The 27,690-nt window shown below is 47.2% G+C and overlaps 2 protein-coding genes across 5 annotated transcripts in view; one reads left to right on the top strand and one right to left on the bottom strand.

The window, feature by feature from the left end:
• Nucleotides 1–1,196, top strand: part of TRAF7 (TNF receptor associated factor 7) — a 49,702-nt gene extending 48,506 nt beyond the window's left edge. For all 4 annotated transcript variants that reach the window (XM_070760849.1, XM_070760852.1, XM_070760853.1 and 1 more), the window contains exon 21: nt 424–1,196. In XM_070760849.1, the coding sequence (XP_070616950.1) occupies nt 424–438 (15 nt within the window). In that variant the 3' untranslated portion in view covers nt 439–1,196. The remainder of the gene's footprint in view (nt 1–423) is intronic.
• Nucleotides 1,197–7,080: 5,884 nt separating this feature from the next.
• CASKIN1 (CASK interacting protein 1) overlaps nt 7,081–27,690 on the bottom strand; it is a 160,551-nt gene continuing 139,941 nt past the window's right edge. The window contains exons 16-21 of the mRNA XM_070761710.1: nt 26,856–26,966; nt 21,267–21,368; nt 14,240–14,378; nt 9,865–11,961; nt 8,806–9,193; nt 7,081–8,030 (exon numbers count right to left, since the gene is read on the bottom strand). Of these exons, the coding sequence (XP_070617811.1) occupies nt 7,934–8,030; nt 8,806–9,193; nt 9,865–11,961; nt 14,240–14,378; nt 21,267–21,368; nt 26,856–26,966 (2,934 nt within the window). The 3' untranslated portion in view covers nt 7,081–7,933. The remainder of the gene's footprint in view (nt 8,031–8,805; nt 9,194–9,864; nt 11,962–14,239; nt 14,379–21,266; nt 21,369–26,855; nt 26,967–27,690) is intronic.

Genomic DNA, 27,690 nt, shown 5'->3' with positions numbered 1-27,690 from the left:
GGGATTTTTTTCTTATTTATTTATTTATTTATTTATGCATGCATGCATACATACATACATACATACATACATACATACATACATACTTCTATGCCGCCCAGTCCCAAGGGGACTGCCGCTCAGACACTATACTTTTCTGCCCACACCGAAAAAAAAATAGAGGGAACATTGGTGAAGAGGTATATAAGTCTAAATGCTCTTCCTTCCTTCCTTTTCCTTCCTTCCTTCCTTCCTTCCTTCCTTCCTTCCTTCCTTCCTTCCTTCCTTCCTTCCCTCCTTCCGAGGTGGGTCAAATGAGGACCCAGATTGTTGGGAGCATATATGCTGATTCTGTAAACCGCTTAGAGAGGGCTGTTGAAGCACTGTGAAGCGTTATGTAAGTCTAAATGCTGTTGCTATTGCTGACATTTCTCTTCCTGACAGGTTTGGACCTGCTAGGACCCACTTTGGATGCCCCGCTGCCAAATACACTCCGACTGACTCCCTACACTCCAAACGCCCTCCCGACGTGCTGTGTTCCTCCTCGGTGGGCCTTTCCCCTCCCCAGCCAGCTGCGCAAGAGCTTTGGGCCACATACCTCAGTCCCCTCTCCCTCCTTCCGCAGCAGCAGCAGCAGCAGCGCCTTCCCAGGGGGGAGCACCCCACCGACCCCCAACCACCTCCCCCAATGCGCCACTCCAGCTGCAGGTCTTGGTCTGACTCCTCCTGGGAGAGAGCGGAAGTCGGTGGGACGCTGGCCCGGCTGCAAGCGGGGGCCACGAAGGCTTTGCTCCCCGTCAGCAGATCTTCTCCGAGAGCAGGTTTCCTACGAAGCTGGTTTGGATCGGTCTCCCTGAGCAGCCGGAGCCGCCTCTCTCTCTCTTGTCCTGGTATTTAAATTATTTGCTATGCTCCTTCATTCGTGGCCACAGCCGGGGATAGAAACCCATTTGTCCTGTCATGTAAAACCCGGTACGATTTCTGTGTGTCCCCCCACCCCCGAAGTCCGACCTTCCGATCAGGTATCCTAAAAACCTCCCGTCCCTTTCCGCTCCCCCCCTCCTCTTCTTCAGAGCATCCCATCATCACGGCCTCCCTGGGAAAAGGCAGGAGAGCCGACGGTTGTGTTTTTACGGACATTTTCTACTGTTTTTAAAATTGTGATAATAGATTTTGGATTATTTCTTCCTTACCAATAAAATCGGACCATTGTTTTAGGCCAGCATGACTCATTCGACGAACCAGAAGCATTTCAGCCACTGGGCAGAACTATTCGGGGGGGCAGGGCCCACCCCCTGCCCCCCCTTGCCCTCCCCCTCCTTCCCCCTCTCAAAACTCCCTGGCCGATCTGTGATGAGCTATTAGTCAGCAAATAGAACAGTCCCACCGCCTGTGAAGATGTTTTGCACAAGGAGCTTATTGCAGCACCCAAAAAGCCAGATGTAGTTGCCAGGGGCAGCACCTACGACCGATCTGTTCAATTTCTTTGATCTAACGCAGGGGTAGGCAAAGTTGGCTCTTCTGTGACATGTGGACTTCAACTCCCAGAATTCCTGAGCTAGCATGATTGGCTCAGGAATTCTGGGAGTTCAAGTCCACAAATCATAAAAGACCCAGCTTTGCCTACCCCTGGTCTAACTATTGATCGTGTGTGGCATTCTTCTCTCCCAGAATGCTGGGTTCCGAGGTTGCTCTTTGAAGCCAGAATCCCGAATAGTCCTTTGCATCCAACTTCAGAAATGCTGCGACAATGTTTAAGGGGCAATGACAGAGCGGCATCTGCCCACAAGCTGGGCATTGACCTATTTCTTTGGAGACGGAGGAAAGGCCTCCCTTAGTTGCATTGGGCCACTTGCATTGCCAAAGCAAACCCCCGCCCCCCCGAATTACGGTGAGAGATTTATAGTGACACAAATAACTGGAAGCGTTTTTTGGTTTTTGTTTCCCTTCTCTCTCTGCAAATATTCTTGCTCAGCACAATGTAGAAAGTGGGAGATGTAGAAGAATTGGCTTCACAGATTGTTGCACGTTCCCGCTTCTGGTTGTGCTACATAAAGATGTGCGGCTTTCACAATGGCTCCAGCTGGAACCCAGCATCCCTTTCCCATCACACAGCGGAAGCTTTTTCTCCCCTCCGGCTGGAGCCAAAACACGATTTGAGCGGGCCAAGATAATCTGGACATTTTATTAAGCACCGATGGTCATAAATGCATCCCCACGGCTGCTTTGCCTGGACTGTGAGCTGCAGCACGAACCCGGTCGCTCCCTTAGCACCAAAGCAGCCAGACCCCCCTCCCAAAGTTAGTGCCTCCGAGGTGGTTTCTTTTTTCTTCTGACCTCAACAATAAAAGTATACTTTAACAGTGAATGTCATGTATCTGTATTAGAGACGAGCAGGGGCTTCTTCCCCGTTTTTTGGGGGAGAATATCAATATTAAATATGAATAGCCAGATACAGTGGTACCTCTACCTAAGAATGCCTCTACTTACAAACTTTTCTAGATAAGAACCGGGTGTTCAAGATTTTTTTGCCTCTTCTCAAGAACCATTTTCCACTTAGAAACCCGAGCCTCCAAAACTGAACTGGAAAAGGCAGGGAGAAGCCTCCGTGAGGCCTCTCTAGGAATCTCCTGGGAGGAAACAGGGCCGGAAAAGGCGGGGAGAAGCCTCCATGGGGCCTCTCTAGGAATCCCCTGGGAGGAAACAGGGCCGGAAAAGGTGGGGAGAAGCCTCCATGGGGCCTCTCTAGGAAACTCCTGGGAGGAAACAGGGCCGGAAAAGGTGGGGGGCAGCCTCCGTGGGGCCTCTCTAGGAACCTCCTGGGAGAGAACAGGGCCTCCACCCTCCCTGTGGTTTCCCCAATCGCACACATTATTTGCTTTTACATTGATTCCTATGGGGAAAATTGCTTCTTCTTACAAACTTTTCTACTTAAAAACCTGGTCACGGAATGAATTAAGTTCGTAAGTAGAGGTACCACTGTACTTCTTTTTTTAAAAAGAAGCAGCCAAAAAATAAATAAATTACACCACCACAAAGCTATTAATATAAGTAATACTGGTGGAATGTGTGCAGGAAGAAAAGATTAGAAGCAGAAAATGCATCGTTTGACAAGGGGAATACAATACAGTATCCGTAACTTAATAATAAAAATATAATGTATAGATATATATATAGCTATATATATATATATATATATATATAGTATGTTTATATCCAGCATTAGAATCTTGGAATAGTTTCTTATACATTTTGTTTCTCTTTACAACAGCTGTTGTTATGTTGCTTTTTATTTTTAATTAAGAAATTTCAAAGTTGTGCCAGACACATTTTGGATATCAGCAAAGACTATCCGTATTCAAGAAAAGAAACAGGAACAGCATTCACACAGCAATTCTAGCTCTCAATAACCACAGTTTGAGGAAACCAGATCGGGTGTTTCAGGCTTAGCAGCTGTATTCGACTGGACTCGACCCCCATTATCTGGAAAGTAAGGTTACAAGGCTCCCACGAGAAATGTTCGCGGGGGAAGTTGGTATTGCTATTGTGTAGTGGAAAGCCAGCGGAAGAGAACGAGCAGGGCCAGGGGTCAGTAGATCATCGACGGGCGTTGTGGTGAAGGTTAGAGATGAGCGTCCTCATTCCGTTTCCCTCCAAGTGCGAAGTGCACGCTGTAATGCGCTCCATTACAGTTGCCAGTCGATGATCTACTGACCACTGGCCCTGCTCGTTCTCTTCCGCTGGCTTCCTGCTACACAATAGTAATACCACCTTACCCTCTGAACATTTTCCGCGAAAGATATGTGCCTTGTAACCTTACTTTCCGGGTAACCTCGTATGTTAGTATACAGCTGGGCATATGTTAGTGATTTCCTCACGCATGCACTTCAACACACACTCGCATACTTACGCAGGCGCATATAAACATACACCCAACTTAAAAAAGACACAAAAGAATGCACACTTTTCAGGTAAGATTAAACAAAACTTCTTAAAACAAGGCACATCCTTTGATTTTCAATAAAACTGTAAAAAGAAAATGGCAAAAAAAATCCATAGAACATAATGTTTTGCACGCGTTGAAAAAACAAAAAAATAAACTACCTTTTTAAACATTGTGCTACTTTTTTTAAAATGACCTCACAAGACAAACAGCTTATTATAAGTCTAATAGTCAAGGTAAACTCCAGTTCTTTCAATCTTATATTTTAAAACTTGTTCAATATACAATTGATAATATTTTAAAATCTGTTTTTATATATATTAAACTCCTTTCCTTCTTTTGTTATTTATCTCTGGGGGGGAAACTCCACTTAAATAGGTTTTTTTTTTCCCAATAAATACTTTTTTTATATAGCTTTTTTTTTTCTTCATCCCTTTCATCACCTTCCAAAGGAAAAACTGTGTGAGTCTCTGCACACATAAGGACATTCGTAACACGGCTGTCTCAAGAGGAGAGTTCTGCCAGTGAAATTAAAGAAACAGCACCACAACTCAACACTAATCTTTTAAGGTGAAAAAAGCTCCATGATATCCCTCCAAAACGTTAGCTCTACCAGAAGATTGACAAAGACTTCTCCTGAGATCTTACTCCAAGGTTGAAATCCACGAGTGGGAAGCGTAACAAGCTGATGGGAGATTGCCTCCAAGTTTTTTGGCTGCTTTGTTCTGGATTCCTTTGCCAGATGGAGAGACAAGAATAGAGACCAAAGAGGAAGGAACCCAGCATGTCATGATCACGTAAGCGAAGAACAGATCTCGTGTTGGAGGCTGGGCTGCCAGTCAAGAAGATGGAAAATGATATTCTAAGAGAAGATGAAGTTATGGTAGTCCTATACATAAGTGGTGTTCCTATCACTCTTATTTTTCCGCTTGGCCAAAACCAGCCATAAGCGCGTGAGATGCCACCAGCACCATGTTGTCTGAGAAGAGTCTGCAGGACAAAGCTCCAAGATCTCACCGAAAATGGTAGCTCTTTGTTTGGTTTGTTTGTTTTTTGTTTCTTCCCTTTATTGCCAGGTGATTTGATAAAAAACCAAAACACGATGAGAGTGAAATGTACAGGAAACCAAGAACCCAGCAGCAAAGGAGAGCTGAGAGCTACACCAGATAAGCGGAAGGGAGAGATAAAAGGTGAAGGCTCCATCCCATGATCAAAACGGGCGCCCTACAAATCATACGGCAGCCGAGAGTGAAGAGTTGAAGGTCATGGCATTTCCCCAGCCCACTCTTCTCTTCATCTCCCAAAGCAGCTGTTGATTCCCAGCTGGAGATTGTCACCCTGTAAGTTCTCCATTCCCGGAAGATAGAAGCCCAGGGAAAAAGAGCCTTAAGCTAGCTAGCACTTCGGTACTTTCATCCGTGGGAAAGGAAGATAAATTCAAGTGATTCTGGTCTCCGAGTCATGACTTATGAAATATGGCCACAATTATTCTGAAGTACAAAAACATCATGAGGGAGAGGAATATAATCAGATGAAAACATTTAAAAGCCAGCGTAGGCTAGAGATTAGGAAAAACGCATTCAAAGAGTCAAAAATAAGTAGGCACTGGCAAATTTCCTTCTGAGTACTTAGGGGAATTTCCTTCGATGGAACTTTGCAGGCCAAGGAGTCATTTGGGAATAGCAGCCAAAGGTTTAAGAATGCTCCCACTGACCTTGGACTAAGGACAACGTATCTTGGACACTTGCCCAAAAGCCTTAAAAAAAACCAGAATGCTCCTGTGGGCACAAGATTTAGAGAGCCCAGTAAATTGTTCAAGTAAAATGATCTACCTTTCCTTGTAAAATGCGGCTTTTTGCCATCGCAACGCAACAACAGGAAGACCAAGGGACGCTGATGTGGAGCAGCTCATTGAGAACATGGCCGGAGGGCGATCCAAGCCTTCCCAATGTGACTTGAAGAAGCCGGGAGAACCCGAGAAGCTCATCCATCAGACGTAGGAGGAGCCAGACAAAATCCTTCCCTAACTGCAACATTCAGGCATTCCTCTTGCAGCCGAGGGTCTTCCCTATTTCCCTATCAAGACCCTTCCAATTCGCAAGTGGAATTAAACCAAAAGAAACCTGAGGACAAGTAGACCGTTTTGAGCCGACAGAACACTTCGTGTTCCTCCCGTCACTATGGCGTTTCCTCATTCTAAGAATCCTCAAGTTGGTGGATGAAAGTAAGAAAATGAATTGGCCACGATACCAAGGGATTGGTGTTTACACTGCCTGGGGAGTAACGAAAACTGCAACTCTGCCCGACCTACACGGAAGATGGAGAAGGCTCGCAAGAATAAACTTTGGCGCACATTGTACAGCAACCGTTGCGTGTGCAAACATTGTGATCTTCTTGGGAGATGCCAAGAAAGAACAGCGCTGCAGCTCGGCAGGATTCCTCCTCTCAAGGAAGCCCTTTCCTAACTGACTGCCAGAAGATCTCTCGCCAAGGACCCAGGGTCAACCAGGGCAAGAGCCGCGGCCCGAGTGTCAGCCGTGGGTCAGGAGCACAAGACACGTCCTAGCCAATGATTGCAATCCGCTCAGCCTTGGCGGAGCCGTCTTGGATTGCCGCTTACGAAACGCCCTGCATAATACCAAGAGGGGGGGATGCCTTTCTTCCATGAAATATCCCCTGGAATACAGAACTGCCCTCGCCCTTCGTTCCTTGTCTGTCCACTGTCTGGTCAATGATGTCTTCTCCCAGCCGTGCTCCCCCAACAGTCGTGGCAGGTTAAGAAGGCTAAAACGGTTCAATCAGTGGCAAACTCTTTGGGACAGAAGTGCCTTCGAGCAATAGAAAGTGCAGGGCCAGTCCCTGTGCTCAGAACTGCCTCGAGAGAGAGAGAGGGGTTAAAAAAAATAGAGAGAGAGAGAGAAAGAGATTTGCCATCCGTCTTCGGCAGCCGAAGAAGCTACCTGTGGGGCTTATGTACAAGGAGATTTTGGCCAGGATGCTTTTACCCCACCCCCCCATCCCCCTAACCCCCCCCAAAGGTTTTTTTTCTTTTCGTATTTCAACACTTTTATCGATCATGCAAACATACCAAAGCTTTTTGCACAGCTTTTGCCAAGGAAGGATGCTTTCCAAGGCAAACCAACAGAAAAAAAAGAGCTTGTAATCTCAAAAGGGGGGGGAACGTGTTAACAAAACGAAACTTCTTACAGTCACAGCTTCATCATCACCAGGAGAAGACAAAACACCTTCAGGACAAAGAAAACGAAGCATGCAGCTTGCTGAAGGTCCCCCCGCCCCGGTCCCCCACCCCCTCAGGCCTTCCATGGCTGCCTCGACCAGCATCTCCAGCGGTGGCAGATGGGCGAGCATGAGCTGGGCATAGAAGGGAACACGGTGTACAGTCCAGAAACACCCAACACAGAAGGCGAAATAGTCATTGCTAAGACGAGATTTCACCCCAAACGGAAAACATGAAGAACCGGAGAAGACGAATACTTATTTTGTGCCACATACTTCGATAGTGTATTGGGACAGTAACAACTCAGGACTGGTCTGGAGAGAGGGGAAAGGAATCCGTACTTATAGGTGGGGGGTGGGGGGGAGCCACTGGACTGGACGGACGGAGTCGCTCCGCCTGGAAAGCTGTGCTGAGGGAAGTGTACAGCTCACTTTCTCCCGTCGCCATGGAAGCGCTGCCCATCCCAGGCCGAACTGACCTCCGACTCCGCTGCAGGGGGAGAACGGCAGTCATGCTGTGGTCTCTAAGGTCAAACGGGTGTTTGGAAGGGATGGGAGAAGAAACCCAAACGTGGTCCCTCTCTCCGCTTTGCAAAAGAGGTCCCGAGGAGAGCCGTTCTCAAGCCTCTCCGTTTGTTTCCACACAATCCTGAGGTAACCTTGTCTTCTTTGTGCAAACCTCAAAAAAATGGAGGAGGGAAGATCTTCATGGAGGTGATTGTGCCCTTGTGCCCATGGCAGATCCTGAGGTTGGCCCGGACTGTTCTCCAGCTCTCATTCCAACATGGCATCTAGTTGGTCAGCAAGGTCATCAAACATGCTGCCGATGTCGTCCAGGATGCTGACGGTACTCTTGGATTCTGCAGTGGAACTGAAGGAAAGAGACATCTGTGAGGTTAAGCCGGTCACAATCCCTCTACAACAGGGTGTGTGTGTGTGTGTCAAACTCAAGGCCAAGCCCATCGGGCGCTTAGGAGGCCATCTTGGAAATAGCAAAGGACCGGCCAATGGTGCCTTTGCCAGCAAAAACTGAGCTCAGGAGGGCCACGCGCAATTGTTCAGGCCTCATTTTTGGCCACAATGGCCTCCTGCAGCCTTCAGCCAATGAAAACAGATACACACCCCTCTCCCAAGCTTCATTTTCACTGGCTGTGAGCTGCAGGAAGTCATGGTGGCAAAAAGTGCAGCCCAGGAGCCCGTTCCTGCTGGCCTAGCGCTAGGACCATGGGCACTGCTGACAGGAGTGGCGTCATGCTGCCCACATCCCCTGGCCATGTCCACCCCAGCCCACCGAGGTCAAACACAATCCTGATGCGGCCCTCCACTGAAACCGAGTTTGACACCTACAGACACCACCTAATCGAGGCTTACAAAACCCTGGTCTTTAATACAACTTCCTAATACTTCTGTCCTCCGGTTACTTAAATCTGAGCACATGCAACGGCAGTAATCTCACCCTGCCTTTCTCCTGTTTTGCTCTCTTTTTACTAAATACTTTTGTTCCTGAGAGTGGACAACACATAGAAGACAGCTGCACTTCCTTGTGATAAAGAACCAACAGTGGCCTCTCTGGCCTGCTGGACTTTCTGGCTCCTCAACCATCCCTGGTCCTTCCCCGCCCGTTCCCATCCTCCGAAGTGCCTTACTCTGCTGCTTGTCCGTCCTCTTGCTTGATCTTCTCCTCCACGGCTTGCAGAGCCGCAGCCAGAGACGCGCTGGTCTCCTCCAGTTTCTGATGCACGCTCTCGGTGCTCTCCACCGAGGGCCCAGCCATGGAGGAGCGAGGTGGCTTGACCGGCACTGTCTGTGGAGACTGCCCTCCGGGGGACAAAGGCTTAGCTGGGCTGGAGCAGAGGGAAGGAGGTGTGCTTGAAGGCTTGATGGTGGGGGTGAGCTGCTTGGCCGGTGAAGGTGCTGGTGTGCAGCTGGCACTCACTGACTGGAGGACAGGGTGGACCTTCGGCTTCGGAGCAGTTGGGGGTGGAGTAGGCTTTGGAGATGTGGGTGGTGGGGTCCCATGGACACGTTTCACCTCTGCAAGAGACAAAAAAGGACATAACCATGACCTCTGTTAGAGGAAGTGGCCATAACATGGAGAGTCTACTTGGCAGGGCTGCTTCTAACGCAGTGGCTCCCAACCTTTTTTGGGCCGTCCCCCACCTAAGCCTCTCTAAAATCCTGAGGCCTACATCACCCCCACCCCCGGTGACATATAATTCTTATTCAAAAAGTGAATTACTTACATGGAGGAAGCCTAAAAGGCCACTAACTTGGTTTAAACAAGGTTCCAGTTGCCCCCATTAAAAATCAAATTGCCCCCCTATGGGGTGTGAGCCCCACCTTGGGGAACCACCATTCGAATGTCTTCAATCATTAGGAAGACAGTCCAGCTGTTACTAGAAGTGGATTCAATGGATATTAAAGACGATAACGAAACAGATCCCCCCTTCCATTCAGCAACTCGGAAATACTAACACACAAGCTTGCAGTTTCAGACTCACAACTCCATTCTTCAGCCTGATTCCCAGAGTACCACCCCCTACGCAAACATAAACACAGAATCTCCCATGCGCTGCCTAACATTTCTTTGTGAGCAGCTTATTGGTGCCTTAATATGTACGTGGGTAAAGCAGCCTCGGAGCCCAGAGCTGTGAAGCCCCCTGCTAAAAACCATGCTGTGTGGGTTTCCCAGGAAGAGGCTTTACCTGGACTGCCGGGGCCTGGAATCGGAGCCCTTTTGGTGGTTGGCGTGGAAGGCCCCGATGTTTTGGGTGGCAAGATGGGCTTGGGAGAGACAGGCGGCTTGATGGGCCTCTTGGTTTCTTCGCGGGGCATTTGAACCGAAGCCCCTACCCTCCTCTCTTGCTGCTCGGTGGGGGCCACGGCCTCCAGGCTGCTCATCTCAGAGGTTGGTCGGCGCTTGACTGTGCCCATGCCATTGTGGTACACCGACAGCTGGGCCAGCTCCTGCTCCTTGTCTTTCGACTTTGGCCGCCTCTTCACCGTATCGGATTCTGTGAGGATGAACTTGACATTGTCCTGTTGACACTGCTTTGCCCGGATCCTCCGCTTGAGAGTGGCACTGGCCTCCACCCTGGAAAGGTCGCTGTGCCGATGGCCCAGGGACAAGCCTTCCCCACCTTCGGCCTTGGCCAGGCTCATCTGCCGGGGACGCTGCCTGATAGTCAGGCTGCCCTCCTCGGCAAAGGGGATGTTTTCTCCTGAACCATTCTGCGGGGTGCTCCCGCTGTGCTCTGCCCGCAGCCGTTCCACAGGGCCGCCGTCTTTGACCGTGTCAGACTTGATGCTGTCCGAGCGTTCACGGCGAGTGGCTGCCACAAGACCAGTCACAGGGCCACTGATGGTGCGTCGGCGGTTCACCACCTCTCCATCTGGTCCGATAGCCTCTTTATGCTTGACGGTGGCCAGAACAGTTGCAAGATGGGCATGTTCCGGACTGGCGGAGTGTACAACCATACCAGGCTGCAAGTAGTACCCATCAGCCCCCTTTTGCAGGGCAAGACCCCGCCCCCCTCCACCGATAGACGACATTTCTAACATGGCGGCAATGCTCTTCACGCTCCCAGCACTGCCTGTGTCCACGGTGCCCCCATCGCTCGGCTGTCTCTGGTCCAGCTCCTCTCCCTCCTCTCCCTCTTTGCTAAAATCATCCGTCATGTTGCCGCTGGAGATGGCAGAGCTGGAACGCTTGGGCGGTGGTGGCGGAGGACCCTTTTTCTTAGGCCGCACAGCAAAGGATTGGCTGCGGTTCACGTTCTTGTCGGCACCCGACTGTGCCCGGACAGAGTGGCTGCGGCCGACCCTCCGCTGCACAGTGGCGTAGGGTCCGGTATCTGGCACCAGCAGCTCGTCCCGCTCCTGCTCACTGTCGGACATTGCATAGCGATTCAGGCTGTGGGCTCTCTTCTTGGGCCGACCTGCTTCCTCCTCACTCTCTGCAACCTGGGGTGGCAGGCACAGTACCGGGATGGACATGGGCAGGACCGGCACAGCTTGAACCAAGGGGCCTGCAGTTTGAGCCTCTCCCTCCACAGGTTGTGGCAGGACGTAGGCAAAGCCCCGGTGCGTTGGAGACTGAGGCAGTGAGCGAGGAGACATGGGTCGGTCAGCCTGCGACAGCAATTGTGGTGTGGGTTTTACTTTGGCCGTGGCGTGGGCCACCCCAAAGGCCTGAGGAGAGGATGGGCGGGGCTTGGTGGGAGTTTGTGGAGGGGTGTAGTGGCCTGCAGCTGGAGGGAAGGATTGCCGGGGTTTCCCAGGTACTGGTGGGACGCTTGCCCTCTTGATGCTGTGGCCATGTCGGAGGCTCCGGACCTCCTTGGGCAGGGTGGCCGGAGGCTCCTTTACCTCTTCTGCTAAGTGCTCCTGGCTTTTGGACGCTGCAGGACCAGGAGATTTGGGTCCATCTCCCAGCAGCTCCTGGGAGCTACTAATCATCTTAGCTCTCCCACTCAGGCTGTTCTCATGGACGAGGCGGGAGGGGTGTCGGTAGACAGTTCCATCCCGGAAGTGCGTCACATGGTTGGTCTGTTTCTCAGTCCCCTCTTCGCTGGTGCCTGTCATGGCCACCTGCAGTTCGTTGCTCAGCTCGCTGTCCTGGAAAGTGGACATCTTGGGGGATTGGCATTCGGCCGTTTCTTGCGAAGGAGAATCTATGGCCACTGTGTCCTGTGACTGTGGCGCACCCTTTTTCTTCAGTGTCCCAGATTCGTACTTGATGTATTCAGCTTTCTGGATCTCTGCCAGTTTTTTCACAGCTAGCATCAGCTTCTTCTGGTGGCCTGAGCAGGTAGGAGAGATCAAAACTGGTTAAAACTCTAGCACAGTCCTTATAAACAAACCTCCAAACCAGAACAATTGTGTCTCCCTCGGTCTACTGACCAAGAGCCAGTTAGATGTAGGCACGAGTCTAGTCCTGCTTCAGGCACGAAGCTAGCAAGGTGACTTGGCCAGTCACTTTATCACAGCCCTAGGAAGGAGGCAATGGCAAACCATTTATGTAAACACAACATTGCCAAGAAAAATGCAGGGACTTGTCGAGGAAGTCTGCAAGAATCAGACAGGGTTGAAGAGAAAGGGGGGGGGGAGATCTATCACAGAGCTTATTTCACCTGCCAGGTGTCCCTTTGGTTCCACCCCACCCACCCCGCCCCGGCCAAAGGCAACATTTTAGCTTAGTACAGCAGTCCTGAGCTAGAATTTGCCTTGTCTTGTTTTGGTAGGGCACTCATTTTTCTGGAACCCCATTTGTCCTGTTCCTTGCTGTTCAGTGCCCACCAGATGGGCTGCTTGGTTGGATGGATAGATGATGCTCAACCTTCCCCAGTTTCAGTGGTTTCGGTGTCTGTAACCTCTGGCATCTGGATTAGATGTGACGAATGGAACACACACACCTTCCTTCCTTCCTTCCTTCCTTCCTTCCTTCCTTCCTTCCTTCCTTCCTTCCTTCCTTCCTTCCTTCCTTCCTTTCTTCCTACCTTCTTTCCTTCCTTCCTTGCTTCTTCCACTTCAGAGCTCAGAATTTGTACCCATCTCAACGTTTGGAAGAACCCCAAGGAACCTGTAATTCCTAAAGATCAGTGCTCTACTTTTAAGGGTGCAGAAATCTTCATGAGCTTCCTCCCCCTCTCCCAGTTTCCTTTTTAAATAATTCAGTCGTTAAAATGGCAGCTACTGTCTGCGGTGCCACTTGAAGGAACCTCAGCAAAGACATTTTTTTCTCTTCTCTAATTAAGTCAGGGGTGTCAAACTCGATATCATTCAGCGCCACATCATGGTTGTGTTGCGGGCCGGAGTGGGCATGCCCAGGGTATATGCGGTCTGCTCCATGTCACTTGTATCAGGGGTGCCTGTAGGGATCTGAGCAGTCTGTCAACAAAAATGGGCTCCTAAGCTCCGTTTTCAGCTGCAACAACCTTCTGCAATCCTCTGCCAACAAAAACGGAGCTTGGGAGTGCCTCCTGCAGCCCTTGTGAGCTCTGTTTTCGGCTGCGACAGCCTCCTGCAACCCTCTGCCAGCAAAAATGGAAATTGGGAGTGCCTCCTTCAGCCCTCCCAGCCTCCATTTTTGGCTGCAACAGCATCCTGCAACCCTCTGGCAGCGAAAACAGAGCTTTGGAGTGCCTCCTGCAGCCCTTGAGATCTCTGTTTCAACTGTGACGGTCTCCTGCAACCCTCTGCCTGTGAAAACTTAGATCGGGAGTGTCTCCTGCAGCCCTTGAGAGCTGCGTTTTCAGCTGTGACAGCCTCCTGCAACCCTCTGCCAGTAAAGATGGAGCTCGGGAGGGCTGCAGAGGCATTACAGGATGGTCCTTTGCTGTTTCCAGGGCAGCCCTGTGGGTCAGATCTAAGCACCCCACAGGCCAAGCCCCCGGGTTTTGAATTTGACACCCCTAAGTTAAGTCATCGGTCTTCAGCCATTGAGAAATACTTAACTGGCAGAAACATGACCTCTTTTGAACCAATACATTCTATCCCTGTTGTAGAACGGCGTTTTGTAAGTGCCTCTCCCCAGGTAATCTGTTCTTCTCTATATGCACCTTCTCCCTTCCACCACATCCCTCAGCAAGATATTTGAGGCCCAGCCTGGCATCCTCTAGAACAGTGGTTCTCAACCTGGGGGTTGGGACCCCTTTGGGTGTCAAACGACCATTTCACAGGGGTCGCCTAAGACCATGGGAAAAGACCTTGGAACATACTTTTACAATCCGACCAATCAGGCGTTTACAGTGGCCTTTGACCTTTCTGCCAATCAGCTTAAAGCTCTGTTGGGAGAATTGGCACTAGACCTATGGGTGGGGGGTCACCACAACATGAGGAACATGTATTCAGGGGTCGCGGCATTAGAAAGGTTGAGAACCACTGCTCTAGAATAATAGAAGTTGTAACTTCGAGACATATTGTAGGCACGAGGTTGGAGAAACTCAGGCAGACTGAAACGCCCTACTCTGCCCTTCAACCTAACTCAGAACCAGAACCCACCATCCAGGCATAGAGGTACATAAAGACCCAGTTTTAAGTTTCTAGTTGAGAATGGAGGTGCCTCCACACTCCCCTCACCCAGTTTGATGATGCCGATCTCCTGCAGATCCTCCCAAGTGATATCAGTGATGAAATCGATGTTCTCGTAGCCATTTTCCACCAGGACTTTGTAATACTGTGCCAGACCAATCATGGAGAGCCAGAGAGCCAGGTTTGCCTGGGAGGGACAGAGGATATCATAAGCCAGTGAACCAGTGACTTGAAGAGGCGTAGACTTCACCCTTATCACCTCGAGGTTCGACTACTGCAATGCTCTCTACATGGGGTTACCTTTGAAGAGTGTTTGGAGACTCCAAATAGTGCAAAATGCAGCCGGGCGAGCTATTGTGGGTCTTCCAAGATCTGCCCACGTCTCACCATCACTCCGCAAGCTGCATTGGTTGCTGATTGGTCTCTGGACACAATTCAAAGTGTTGATTATGACCTATAAAGCCCTATGTGGCTTAGGGCCAGATTACCTACAGCAGTGTTTTTCAACCAGTGTGCCGTGGCACACTAGTGTGCCGTGAGACATGATCAGGTGTGCCGTAGGGAAATTAAACATGGGTCCCCAAACTACGGCCCGTGTGCCGGATACAGCCCGCGGAGGCCATTTATCCGGCCCGCTGCCAGCCGCCTCCATCCGAACATAAACATTCCCCTCGCAATCCCTACAGCTATCAGCAACAGTAAGAGTGGAGGCACAGTGAACGCTCACTGACCAATCACCTTCTAGCATTCATCCCGACCACTAGCGATGAACCAATAGCAGGCCGCCTCTCATCCACATCCAGGAAGGTCCCTGCTTGGGCTGCCGCGCACTTGTTATTGTGTGGCCGCAGCGAGTAGTTGAAGCTGCGACTCCTCCCCATGGTCCCGATTTGTAATATTGGTCAGGACTGAAGATAAATGTTTCCACCACTAGATGAAGCCTCAGTCTCTGTCTATATATAATATGTACTGTGTTATAGTGTCATTTTGTGTCATTTTGGTTGGTGGTGTGCCCCAGGATTTTGTAAATGTAAAAAACGTGCCGCGGCTCAAAAAAGGTTGAAAATCACTGACCTACAGGACCGTCTTCTGCCTTATATATCCCAGCGTCCGGTCAGGTCCCACAGAGTTGGCCTTATTCAGATCCCGTCAGCCAGACAATGACGTCTGGTGGGGCCTAGGGGAAGAGCCTTCTTTGTGGTGGCTCCCACCCTTTGGAACCAACTCCCCCCGGAGATTTGTATCAACCCGACCCTCCTGGCCTTTTGTAAGAGTCTGAAGACCTATCAGGCATGGGGGCTGTGAGAAGATCCAACTCCATCCGATGTCATGAATGGCTAAATCCAGTTGGATGAATGTGGATAATTGTGGGGGCTTTCATAGGAAAAATGGGGTTTTAGAATTTTAGAACTTTTTTTAATATTAGATTTCTCACACGTTTTGTACTTTGTATGTATTCTGCTATAAACCGCCCTGAGTCAGTTGAGAAGGGCGGCATAGAAATATAAATAAATAAACTCCCAGAATTCCCCAGGCAGCATCACCTGAGGAAGTGTGGACTACTTTAATTCCCAGAATTCCCCACGCTGGCTGGAGAATCCCAGGAGTTGAAGTCCCCCAAGCCTTAAAAGTTACCAAGGTTGACAAAGAGTGCAAGGAACCATTTCACAGAGCAAGGGGTTGCAGCCCCAGAATCCCCCAGTGGGCTCGACCCATTTATTTATTTATTATTTATGCCATCCCTCTCCGTAGGCTCAGGGCGGCTAACAACAGTAAAAAGACAATATGAACAAATCTAATATTAAAAGTAATATAAAAAACCCCAATTTAAGAAACCAATCATACATACAGACATACCATGCATAAATTTTATAAGCCTAGGGGGAAGGGAATATCTCAGTTCCCCCATGCCTGACGACAAAGGTGGGTTTTAAGGAGCTTACGAAAGGCAAGGAGGGTGGGGGCAACTCTGATATCTGGGGGGAGTTGGTTCCAGAGGGTCAGGGCCGCCACAGAGAAGCCTCTTCCCCTGGGTCCCGACAAATGACATTGTTTAGTCGACGGGACCCAGATAAGGCCAACTCTGTGGGACCTAACTGGTCGTTGGGATTCGTGCGGCAGAAGACAGTCCCGGAGATATTCTGGTCCGATGCCATGAAGGGCTTTATAGGTCATAACCAACACTTTGAATTGTGACCGTAAACCGATCGGCAACCAGTGCAGACTGCGGAGTATTGGTGTGACATGGACATATTTAGGGAAGCCCATAACAGCTCTCGCAGCTGCATTCTGCACGATCTGAAGTTTCCAGTTGGCACCTTCCGTGGTTTCTGCGCAGTTCCTCCATATATTTTTCTTTTCCACATTAAACACACAGTCGTAATTTGCAAAGTCTCGGAGGAATTTCTGACCTCTTCCCCTTAATTAAAACAGCCTTGAAATGCGCCTCTACCTGTTGTCAATTAGCGGAGCTCCTCGGAGAGTTTCAAATTAGGTCTGCTTAATTAAGAGCTGCTGCTGGACTCTCGGAGCCTGTTTTTAATTGCTTTCTGCCAGCTAGGAGGGGAAGAATCCCAGCATTTCGGTTTTTTGCAGCCAGGTTCTGTTCCAGGAAGGGGAGAAGGAAGTTTGGGTTTCTCCTCATCAAGGTGGTCCTTGGCTTATGACCACCACTGAGCCACAAAGTTACATTGCTAAGTGAGAAATTTGTTTTCTGTTGTGGTTAGCTCTGGCCCTGCTCCTGCCCCAAGGATTGTGGATGTGGGGGAGACATCGACGTGCTGCAGGCCTGTTTTGCCCCCGATGGAATCTGCTGATGAAGGCTCCTCTGACCAAGAAGACATGAGTGACAGGGAGGAGGAGAGTATGGCAGCTCAGAAGGAGATAAATTATCTAGCTCCTCCTTGGATTCAGAACAAGAGTTAATGATACAGCCACGCATGCGGAGAGCGATGCATAGGCAGCAACAACTGAGAGATTATTATCAAAGAAAATGAGGCCACCTGTGGTTGGGTGGGGCTGTGGTAATTAGTGAGGCTGCTATAAATAGCAGTCTGTGGGTTTGGCCGTTGTGGAGGATTATCTGATTGTTGTGTTTCGTGCTTGCTTTGCTGCCTTTCACCTTTTGTGTGCTGATTTTTCCCTGCTTTGAAACTAAACCAGGGCAAAGTGTGTTTCACTTTGTGAAAGAAGAAGGGCTGTGAATTGCCTCACAGCTGCAAGCTAAGTATCACAGAACTGATAAGGGACTTGTACAAATTACCAGTTTGTTTGGAGACGAGTGCTCTTGGCTATACAAAAAGAGGGCTTCGTTTATTTGACTTTTCGGTATAAAGAACATTGTTTTGAATTTTCAAACGTGTGTGTCTGAAATTTGTACCTGTGAATTTTTGGGAGGATTCTACCAGAGAGCCCGACAGAACAGTTTTCTATTTTACAACCTTTCTTGCTCAAGGACAACACTGCAGCCGCCATAAACATGAACCGGTTGGCAAGCATCCGAGCGCAAATCACATGACCTTGAGGATGCCGCAATGGTCACAAGTGTGAAAAATGGTCACAAGTCCCCTTTCTCAGTGTCATCACTTCTGTCACTAAATGAACTGTTGTGAGCCAAGGAATACCTGTATTTAAAGGAAGACCGTTCTGTGCCATTCTAAAAGAAAAGCGAAGCCAAGTATACAGTGGTCCTTGGCTTAAGACTGGTCGCTTAGTGACCATTTGAATTTCCTCTCTGTTATTGGTGCTCAGGTCATCTCAGGTCATGTCAGATTCTGAGGAGGATGAGCCAAGACCCTCTGGAGACCCTGGGCCCAGGGGGGTTGCCAAATAATAATAATAATAATAATTAATAATTTATTAGATTTGTATGCTGCCCCTCGGAGAGTCTTCGGAGAGGGGCAGATGGAGCAGAGAGTGGAAGTTTTTTTAAAAAAAATTTAAATTGAATTTTTATTATAACAAACAAAACATACAAAAAGTGATTGGAATTTATTTTTCACCAGCAGAGAGTGAAAGTGAGGGAGAAAGTGACTGGAGTGAGCCTGAGGAACCACTAGAGGGGGCTGATGTGATGTTAAGGGAGTGGTCCCAGTCAGAGGATGAGGAAGACATGAGTGTGGAAAGTCAGTGGATAGAGCCTAGCTATAGAAGATTGCTCCGAAGGTGAGAAGAGTTACAGAGCAAAAGGTATTAGCTTACAGCCTTAGCCTCTTTGAGGTGTGATGTCATGTCCAGGCAATATAAAGGCAAACAATTGTGGGAAATAGCATGTGGAAAATCAATGTTGTTCAATGGAAGAGCCATGAGGCTTGGAGGTGTGATTGTACAAGGCTTAAAAATCATGATTTCTGCTTCAATAAAAGACATTATTTCCTGGATGCTGTGCTGGCAAGCTTTGGTGAGCAAAAGGATATCTTTAAGTAATGAATGGACTTTATCTAAGGAATGCAGATATGGCCAAGTTTCTGACGCTCTTCCCAGACATAGATTACAGCTGGCTCTAAAGAGGAAAAATAACGTCTTCTGTGCTGTTTTAAAACCCTGCGTTTCATTATGTATGCCTGTGTTCAAATACAAAGTGGGATTTGTTAGTATATGGTACTCACCAGTATTTGGGGTTGCCATGTATGTAAATTACCAATTGTAGTTTGTACCTTTATAGATGCAATATACCTTTAAGAACTTTGGCTGGTTCGCCATAAGAGGGCGCCAGCACTCTCTCCCGATGATGATGCTGGAGAGCTCATTCATTCTTTGCCTTTACCTTGGGGCAGTGTTTCCCAACCTTGGCAACTTGAAGGTATCTGGACTTCAACTCCCAGAATTCCCCAGCCAGCATTCGCTGGCTGGGGAATTCTGGGAGTTGAAGTCCAGATACCTTCAAGCTGCCAAGGTTGGGAAACACTGCCTTGGGGGGAGTATATTCTGCTTTCTGCTGTTATGTGCGGTTTGTTGTTTATTTCTGCTTTGTGCTTGTAAATATGTATATATGTAAATAATACTTGTTTAGCATACCAAGGCTGTGTCGTTACTGGCTGTATCGCACATCCACACTCTTCTTTAAACTCTGCTCTGCGTATGTCAAAGCTCTTGCAGCCTAGCTGCATCAAGACATACTAACAGGATTTTATCATAAGTGATTTCTGAGTTGGAGTTTGCTCCGAGTGGCATGAATCAGAACACTGTTCGGGAGTCGTTATGATCTAGTTCCAAAGTTCCAATGGCCACTCTGCTCACATGACCTCATTTGGAGACACTTGGCAACCAGCCCGAATTTTCAGCCATCGGCAGCATCCTGTGGATCACATGGCCACATTTTAGGATGGCTTTTGCTGAAAAACGGCATTCCGGTTTGCAGCAAAACCAGCTCATAGATGTCAACCGTTGGTTCGCTTAACTGCAGTGGCACTCACTTAACAACCGCCGTAAAAAAAAAGAAAAGGTTGAAAAATCATTTCACTTTTGGAAAACTGTGTTCAGTTCTGGAGACCTCACCTACAAAAAGATATGGATAAAATTGAACGGGTCCAAAGACGGGCCAAAAAAAGGGTGGAAGGTCTTAAGCATAAAACTGATCAGGAAAGACTTCGTGAACTCAATCCCAGCGGCCGATAAGGTCCCACAGAGTTGGCCTTCTCCGGGTCCTGTCGACCAAACAATGTCGTTTGGCAGGCCCCAGGGTAAGAGCCTTCTCTATGGCGGCCCCGGCCCTCTGGATTCAACTCCCCCCAGAGATTAGAACGGCCCCCACCCTCCTTGTCTTTCGCAAATTACTCAAGACCCACCTTTGTCGCCAGGCATGGGGGAGTTAGGATATTCCTTCCCCTAGGCCATTACAAGTTATGTATGGTATGTTTGTGTGTATGTTTGGTTTTTATAATAAGGGTTTTTAGTTGTTTTATTAAATTGGATTGTTACATGTTGTTTTTTATTATTGTTGTTAGCCGTCCCGAGTCTGCGGAGAGAGGTGGCATACAAATCCAATAAATAAATAAATAAATCTGTATAGCCTGGAGGACAGAAGGGAAAGGGGGGGCATAATGGAAATATTTAAATATGTTCAAGGGTTAAATAAGGATCAGGAGGGAAGTGTTTTTAATAGGAAAGTGAACCCAAGAACAAGGGGCACAATCTGAGGTGAGTTGGGGGAAAGATCAGAGGCAACGTGAGAAAATATTATTTGACGGAAAGTGTAGTAGATGCTTGGAACAAACTTCCAGCAGACGTGGTTGGTAAATCTACAGGAACTGAATTTAAACATGCCTGAGATAAATCTATATCCATCCTAAGATAAAATACAGGAAATAGTACAAGGGCAGACTGGATGGACCACGAAGTTTTTTCCTGCCGTCAATCTTCTATGTTTCTATGACCTCATAATCCTGATGGAAGAATTCTAGCAATCAAAGAAAGTCTGAATCAGAACTCTGTCTCTCCCTGAGTTGAACCACGGCGTGAATTTTGCTTTCAGACAGTCTGCAGAAAAGCCAAATCTGTGCAGCGCTTCTGAGACCACACCAGGAGCAGATACAAAATTGTGCAAGTCACCAGCAAACCAACAGCTGAGTCGGCTGCTGATATACTCTGGGATTTCTGGACATTTTAGGTTATAGTGTCAATCCTGAAGCTGACCATGACCAAAGCCATTTTGAAGCTTCGGGGTTGCCATATTGGAGTCAAGGGAATAGGGAGGGGGATTTTTATAGACAAAACAAAATACTTCTTCTTGAGAACCAAGGTCATTCTCATGCCTGGTCAGAGAGAGAGGAGGCGTGATGTTACCAGGCAACTGGGCGGCACCTTGATTGGACCACATGACTGATTGTTTGGGGAAGGGGACAAACTTTTTAATTAGGTGAAAACCACGGGAATCTTCAGAGTCCGTTTTACCAGATCTGTGCCAATATGATCCATCCAATTAAACTCTTCTTTGAGAAATCTACCTGCCTCAGAATTTTGTTTGCTATGGGTATATTAACCTGGAACCCTGACAAATAGGGCTTCCCACCTCAGGCTAATACACCTGGCCTACACCTCCCCAACCCAAAATGCCCCAACATACGAGGTAGCTCACCGGCTTGTATTCCGGAAGCCACTCAGGAATGTTCAGGCTGTTGATCTCAGAGGCAATCTTCTTTCGGTGTCCTGGCTTAGTAACCCCAATGGCTGTCAGGTCCTAAATAAAAAAGAATTTCCCCATCATTCGAGTCCCAGAAAGCAACAAGCACACGTTAAGAACCTCAAAAGCATTTGGAACTAGGAAATTGATAGAATATTTATAGCTCAGGATTGAATGGTGGGGGCCTTAGTGCTCCCTGAGCTTGGTTGATTATTTTTTTCTTTTTAAATAAACTTTATTGATTTTCTTAAAATTGACAAACATACAAACACACACTTAACATAAAATTGGGGTTGCAAATACCCCTCTTATTCTAGAAGTCAAATTGCAATACAGAAAAAGAATACATTATTAATATCTTAAGTCAACCTATTACTTTAAATGAAAAGAAGAAATTTTATATTACCTTATTATAAAAGAAAAATAAACTTCGTATATAAGCAAAATACAAACACAAAGATTAAATCCTAACCATATTACTATTGTGCACACCTAGTATTCATTTTTACTTCTTCTTTTTCTCTATCCATATATACACTTTATTCCAAATCACATAAAATTCAGATTCTTCTTGGTTATTTAACCGTCTTGTCATCATATCCATTTCAGCGCAGTCTAATATTTTTTTAATAACCTCTTCCTCTTTGGGAATATCTTCCCCCTTCCAATTTTGCGCATATACTATCCTGGCCGCTGTCGTTATATGAATGACTAGATGTAAAATATCTTTCTTATATTTCTGTTTAGCTATACCTAATAAGTAAAATTCCGGAGTTTTTTCTATCTCTTGCATTACTATTTCTTTTATTATTCTTTCTATCATTTTCCAATACTGTATATCTTAACTTTACTACAACTCCATCATTGATGATAATATGAACCTATTTCTTTTTTACACTTCCAACACAATGGGGACATATTAGGGAACATTTTTGCAATTCTACTTGGTGGGAGATGGTTGATTTCTTGCAGATGTTTCATGACCAACTTGGTAACATCAGCAGTGCTGGAAAACAGGAGGGTTTACTTCTCATCAATGTGTGTGTGTAACATATTTTGCTGATAATGAAAAGGAAGAGAGACTACTATATATCTATTTTGGACTTATTTGCCTTCATCAGGTAGCCACACTCTTACTGGGATTTGAACCTGGAGCCTCTGCCTTGTAAGGTAGAGACCTTAGCCATTAGACTACAGGCTCATCTTCTGTATCATTGAGACATACTAACAGACTCAAACTCAACCCGGATAAGACGGAGTGGCTGTGGGTTTTGCCTCCCAAGGACAATTCCATCTGTCCATCCATTACCCTGGGGGGGGAATTATTGACCCCCTCAGAGAGGGTCCGCAACTTGGGCGTCCTCCTCGATCCACAGCTCACATTAGAAAACCATCTCTCAGCTGTGACGAGGGGGGCGTTTGCCCAGGTTCGCCTGGTGCACCAGTTGCGGCCCTATCTGGACCGGGACTCATTGCTCACAGTCACTCATGCCCTCATCACCTCGAGGTTCGACTACTGTAATGCTCTCTACATGGGGCTACCTTTGAAAAGTGTTCGGAAACTTCAGATCGTGCAGAATGCAGCTGCGAGAGCAGTCATGGGCTTACCTAGGTACGCCCATGTTTCACCATCACTCCGCAGTCTGCATTGGCTGCCGATCAATTTCCGGTCACAATTCAAAGTGTTGGTTATGACCTTTAAAGCCCTTCATGGCATCGGACCAGAATATCTCCGAGACCGCCTCCTGCCGCACGAATCCCAGCGACTGATTAGGTCCCACAGAGTGGGCCTTCTCCGGGTCCCGTCAACTAAACAATGCCGGTTGGCGGGTCCCAGGGGAAGAGCCTTCTCTGTGGCGGCGCCGGCTCTCTGGAACCAACTCCCCCCGGAGATTAGAACTGCCCCTACTCTTCCTGCCTTCCGAAAACTCCTTAAGACTCACCTTTGCCGTCAGGCATGGGGAAACTAAACATCTCCCCTGGGCACGTTAATTATACATGGTATGCTTGTGTGTGTGTTTGCTATTACATGGGGTTTTCTTAAATCGTTAAATATTTTAATTAATTGGATTGTTGTGACTGTTTTTACTTGTTGTGAGCTGCCCCGAGTCTCCGGAGAGGGGCGGCATACAAGTCCAACTAATAAATAAATAAATAAAATAGGATTTTATCATAAAATAAGTGATTTCTGAGTTGTTTTTATAATGTAAATATTTAATAATGATTTTTTTTATTTAAAAAAAGCAAGATCCCAATCAAATTATTGCTGCCTTGCAAGGCAGACCCCAAAGGTTCAAATCCCGGTAAGAGTATGGCTAGCTGAAGAGAGCAAAATAGCTAGAAATAGATCTATAGTAGTCTCCCTTCCTTTTCTCTTATCAGCAAAAATATGTTACTTACTTACACACACATACACACACACACACACACACATATATATATATATGCACACACACATATATATACTTATATATGTCCCAGTGAGGGTATGGCTAGCTGATGAGGCCAAAATAAGCCCGAAATAGATCTATCCTAGTCTCCCTTAATTTTCAAATTCAGCAAAAACATGTGACATGTATATGTATATATGTGTGTGTAAGTAAGTAACATATTTTTGCTGATGAGAGAAAAGGAAGGGAGACTACTATAGATCTATTTCTAGCTTTTTTGCTCTCTTCAGCTAGCCATACCTTTACCGGGATTTGAACCTTTGGGGTCTGCCTTGCAAGGCAGCAATAACTTGATTGGGATCTTGCTTTTTTTTTAAATAAAAAAAATCATTATTAAATATTTACATTACAAAAACACCGTAAAAAAACAAAGACAAGACACATCTTACAAAACATACAAACACATAAGCATAATTTACAATGCATATTGAATCTTAAACAACAATTTACACAAACGTCAACCATCCTGTTGATCTTATTTATTACAGCCTACTTATACCAGCCTATTAATATATACAGTGCTTTAATACAATACACCTTTTGTTTTCTATTTCTAACCATACTATTGCCAGACAAAGATTTATCTTTGGGATATTGCTTTATTTTTTTAAAAAAATTGTTGTTCTATTGTTAATCCTGACGGTAATCTCTGCTCGTCTGGCTGTTGATTGTTGGCAAGGAAGGGTTTGGGTTTTTTTGTTTTCTTTTTGGCTTTCCGATTGTCTCATTTGAATGATATGTAGGTGCTGTTTATCTCAATGTGTCTGTTGATGACTGATTTGTCTGAGTGCCAGGCTTTTCAGGAATTGTTTTGAATTATGCTATTCTACCTGGACCATGGGCGCCCAGGTGCAGTAGCGAAATTGCGCTGGACTCCGCTAGCACTCAGAGCCACGGGGGCGAGCACACATCACTGTTCCACCATAGCAGCCCACCTCTGCCCCTCACCCACTCCCCCACCCACCCACCCGATCAGGCATTTAATATCAAGATTATTTGCAGGATGCATCACGTTGAGTGACATCTTCTAGCTGACCACAGTTGATCTTGTGAAAGTGAAGAAGAGGTCAATCCAGAAGGGGGGACAACTAGTCAGTTCTAGAACTACCGGCTTGGCTGGGAAGCCAAAACACATCGCAAAAAGTGTTGGCAGAGGGCAAAACACTTCCTGCCCCCAAAAAATCTGCAAATCGCCAGGAATGAAGCAGGACTCAAGGAAGATTTTTTTCCCCCTCCAAGAATGACTCATGTTCTATTTAGGTTTTTTTAAAAACAGATTTCATAAGATCACTTTGCAGAGGAACAGAAGGTGCCTTGGGAAGGAAATTAAGCCTCTTACTATTCATACCACATTTCCCTGAAAATATGACCTATCTTGAAAAAAAGCCTAGCTTGATTTTTCCGTGTGCACCTAATATAAGCCCTACTCCCAAAATAACACCCTACTTAACACTCTACCACTCCGTCCCACCGTCTGGTTGTATGAGGTGGGGCAGTGATGCGCTCCTATGGGGACGGCCAGGTATGCAGAACCAGTAGAAAAGCTTTGAAATTTTTTCTTTTTTCCCCTTCTGGGCTCTGGGTATGTTTTTCCTATCACAGTAAATGAGGTTGAATGTGTATAATTGTAGAAAAGCTGTGCGTGTGTCTACATACACATACAGTTTATATAGTAGATAATGTATATTTTTGTGTGCCTGCATGTAATATGTGTATACAGATATGGTATATATACATACCGGTAGAATTAAATAGTATATTTTGGATGCTCAGTAATAGTAAATAGAGAGGGAAATTGTCTCTCTTTGAGGGGAGGAGAGGCCAGGCACCCTAACCCAAACCCTTGAGGGATGTCAAGTTGGCCACCGTTAAACCAGTCACATGACCTTTAAGTCACCCGTGGTCACATGATCACCAAGCCACTCCCACCTGGTCACATGGCTGGCAAGCCACGGCCACAAAATGTGCCATGCCCACAGTGCGGTAGTAGAAAAATTTGCATCCTTTCACTGATAGCACACGTAGAAAAATCAACCTAGGGCAGTGATGGGGGGTGGAGCTGCCCCATGCACCCCCTTACCTTAGGACCAGGCCTGCCACACCTCGACCCTTGGCATGCCATTGTCCTACTCCTGCATCCGCTTGTGACCAGGCACTGCATGGCGAGTCACATTGGTGCCACCACTTGCAGCAGGAAGCCACAGTGCTGCCACTTCTGCACGCAATGGCACAACAAACCATATGGTCTCCTGCCAGTGGCACCGGCGCGATGTGCCACACGGCATTTGTCTGCAAGTAGCTGCAGAAGAAGTCAGGCAACGGTAGATCTGGCTGCAATGGTTCTAAGGTAAGGGTGCAAGACATCCCCCCAAAATAAGATCTCGTGCTTACTTTGGGGCCCAAAAGAAAATAAGTCCGGGTCTTATTTCCATGGAAACACGGTAATAGGCAGAGGTGGGCTGCTAAGGTGGAACGGTGACGTGTGCTTGCCTCCGTGGCTCTGAGTGCTAGCCGAGTTCAGCGCAATTACGCTACTGCACCTGGGCAGGTAGTGAAATTGTGCACGGACACGCAGGTGTGCCAGGTGAGTCAACGAAAACCAAGGTGGTGGCATTGAACATTAAAAACAGGCAGAATTTTGATTCTGCCCCTGTGGCCACTATCCCGCCTTTTTTTAAAACCATTTTTTCTGGTTTAGCTGTGTATTAGGAGGCCATGCTCTTTTTTTTCTTCTGCCAAACAAAGGGAGTTTACAAAGTCTCCGAAGAAAAAAACCAGCCTCCAAGAACTGGATTCTGCAATTTCTTTTCTTATTGAATCATTTTGAGTGGAGACGCTCCCACTCCCACAAGTGGCTGCTGGCTACAGCAAACGCATTTATGTGAATCGCGTTAAGCTCTGCTTAAAAAAAAATAATCTCACTTCTGAAGTTTAAAAATAGAACGGTTCTTTTAGAAACCGTCAGGGTGCTCCCTCTACTCCACCAGCCGCTTCCTGAACTGAGCGCTGAGCAGCCATCTCCTCCGTCCTTCCCCCACTCTCCCTCTTCCTCCTCCTCGCCCCCAGCCCCCTTTTTCTCAGCAAGAGCCCTCACCTCGGGGGTCATCCGGCTGATGGTGGGAATGTCGTAACCAGCATTGATGAAGTTGGAGGCGTAGAGTTGCAGCTGAAACTTGTACAACCACTGATAGACGGCCTCTGAGCTCTGGGTGGGAAGAGGGGCACAGGTAATATTAGAAACAGAGATGATTGACGGCAGAAAAAGACCTCCTGGTCCATCTAGTCTGCCCTTATACTATTTCCTGTATTTTATCTTAGGATGGATCTATGTTTATCCCAGGCATGTTTAAATTCAGTTCCTGTGGATTGACCAACCACGTCTGCTGGAAGTTTGTTCCAAGCATCTACTACTCTTTTGGTCAAATAATATTTTCTCACTTTGCTTCTGATCTTTCCCCCAACTAACCTCAGATTGTGCCCCCTGGTTCTTGAGCTCACTTTCCTATTAAAAACATTTCCCTGCTGAACCTTATTTAACCCTTTAACATATGTAAATGTTTTGATCATGTCCCCCCTTTCCCTTCTGTCCTCCAGACTAGACAGATTGAGTTCATGAAGTTTTTCCTGATACGTTTTATGCTTGAGACCTTCCATCATTTTTGTAGCCCGCCTTTGAACCTGTTCAATTTTATCCATTTCTTTGTGTAGGTGAGGTCTCCAGAACTGAACACAGTATTATTCCAAATGGGGTCTCACCAGCGCTCTATACAGCGGGATCACAATCTCCCTTTTCCTGCTTGTGATACCTCTAGCTAGGTAGCCAAGCCTTCTACTCGCTTTCCCTACTGCCTGACCGCACTGTTCACCCATTTTGAGACTTCATAGGTATATTATTTATAGGTATTGATGTCTTTCCAGAACCACCTGCC

Source organism: Erythrolamprus reginae, chromosome 9 (assembly GCF_031021105.1).
Source record: "Erythrolamprus reginae isolate rEryReg1 chromosome 9, rEryReg1.hap1, whole genome shotgun sequence".
In the NCBI taxonomy this organism is placed as follows: Eukaryota; Metazoa; Chordata; class Lepidosauria; order Squamata; family Dipsadidae; genus Erythrolamprus; species Erythrolamprus reginae.
Note: the sequence above shows the minus strand (reverse complement) of the source record. Positions and strands in the feature narration are given on the sequence as shown.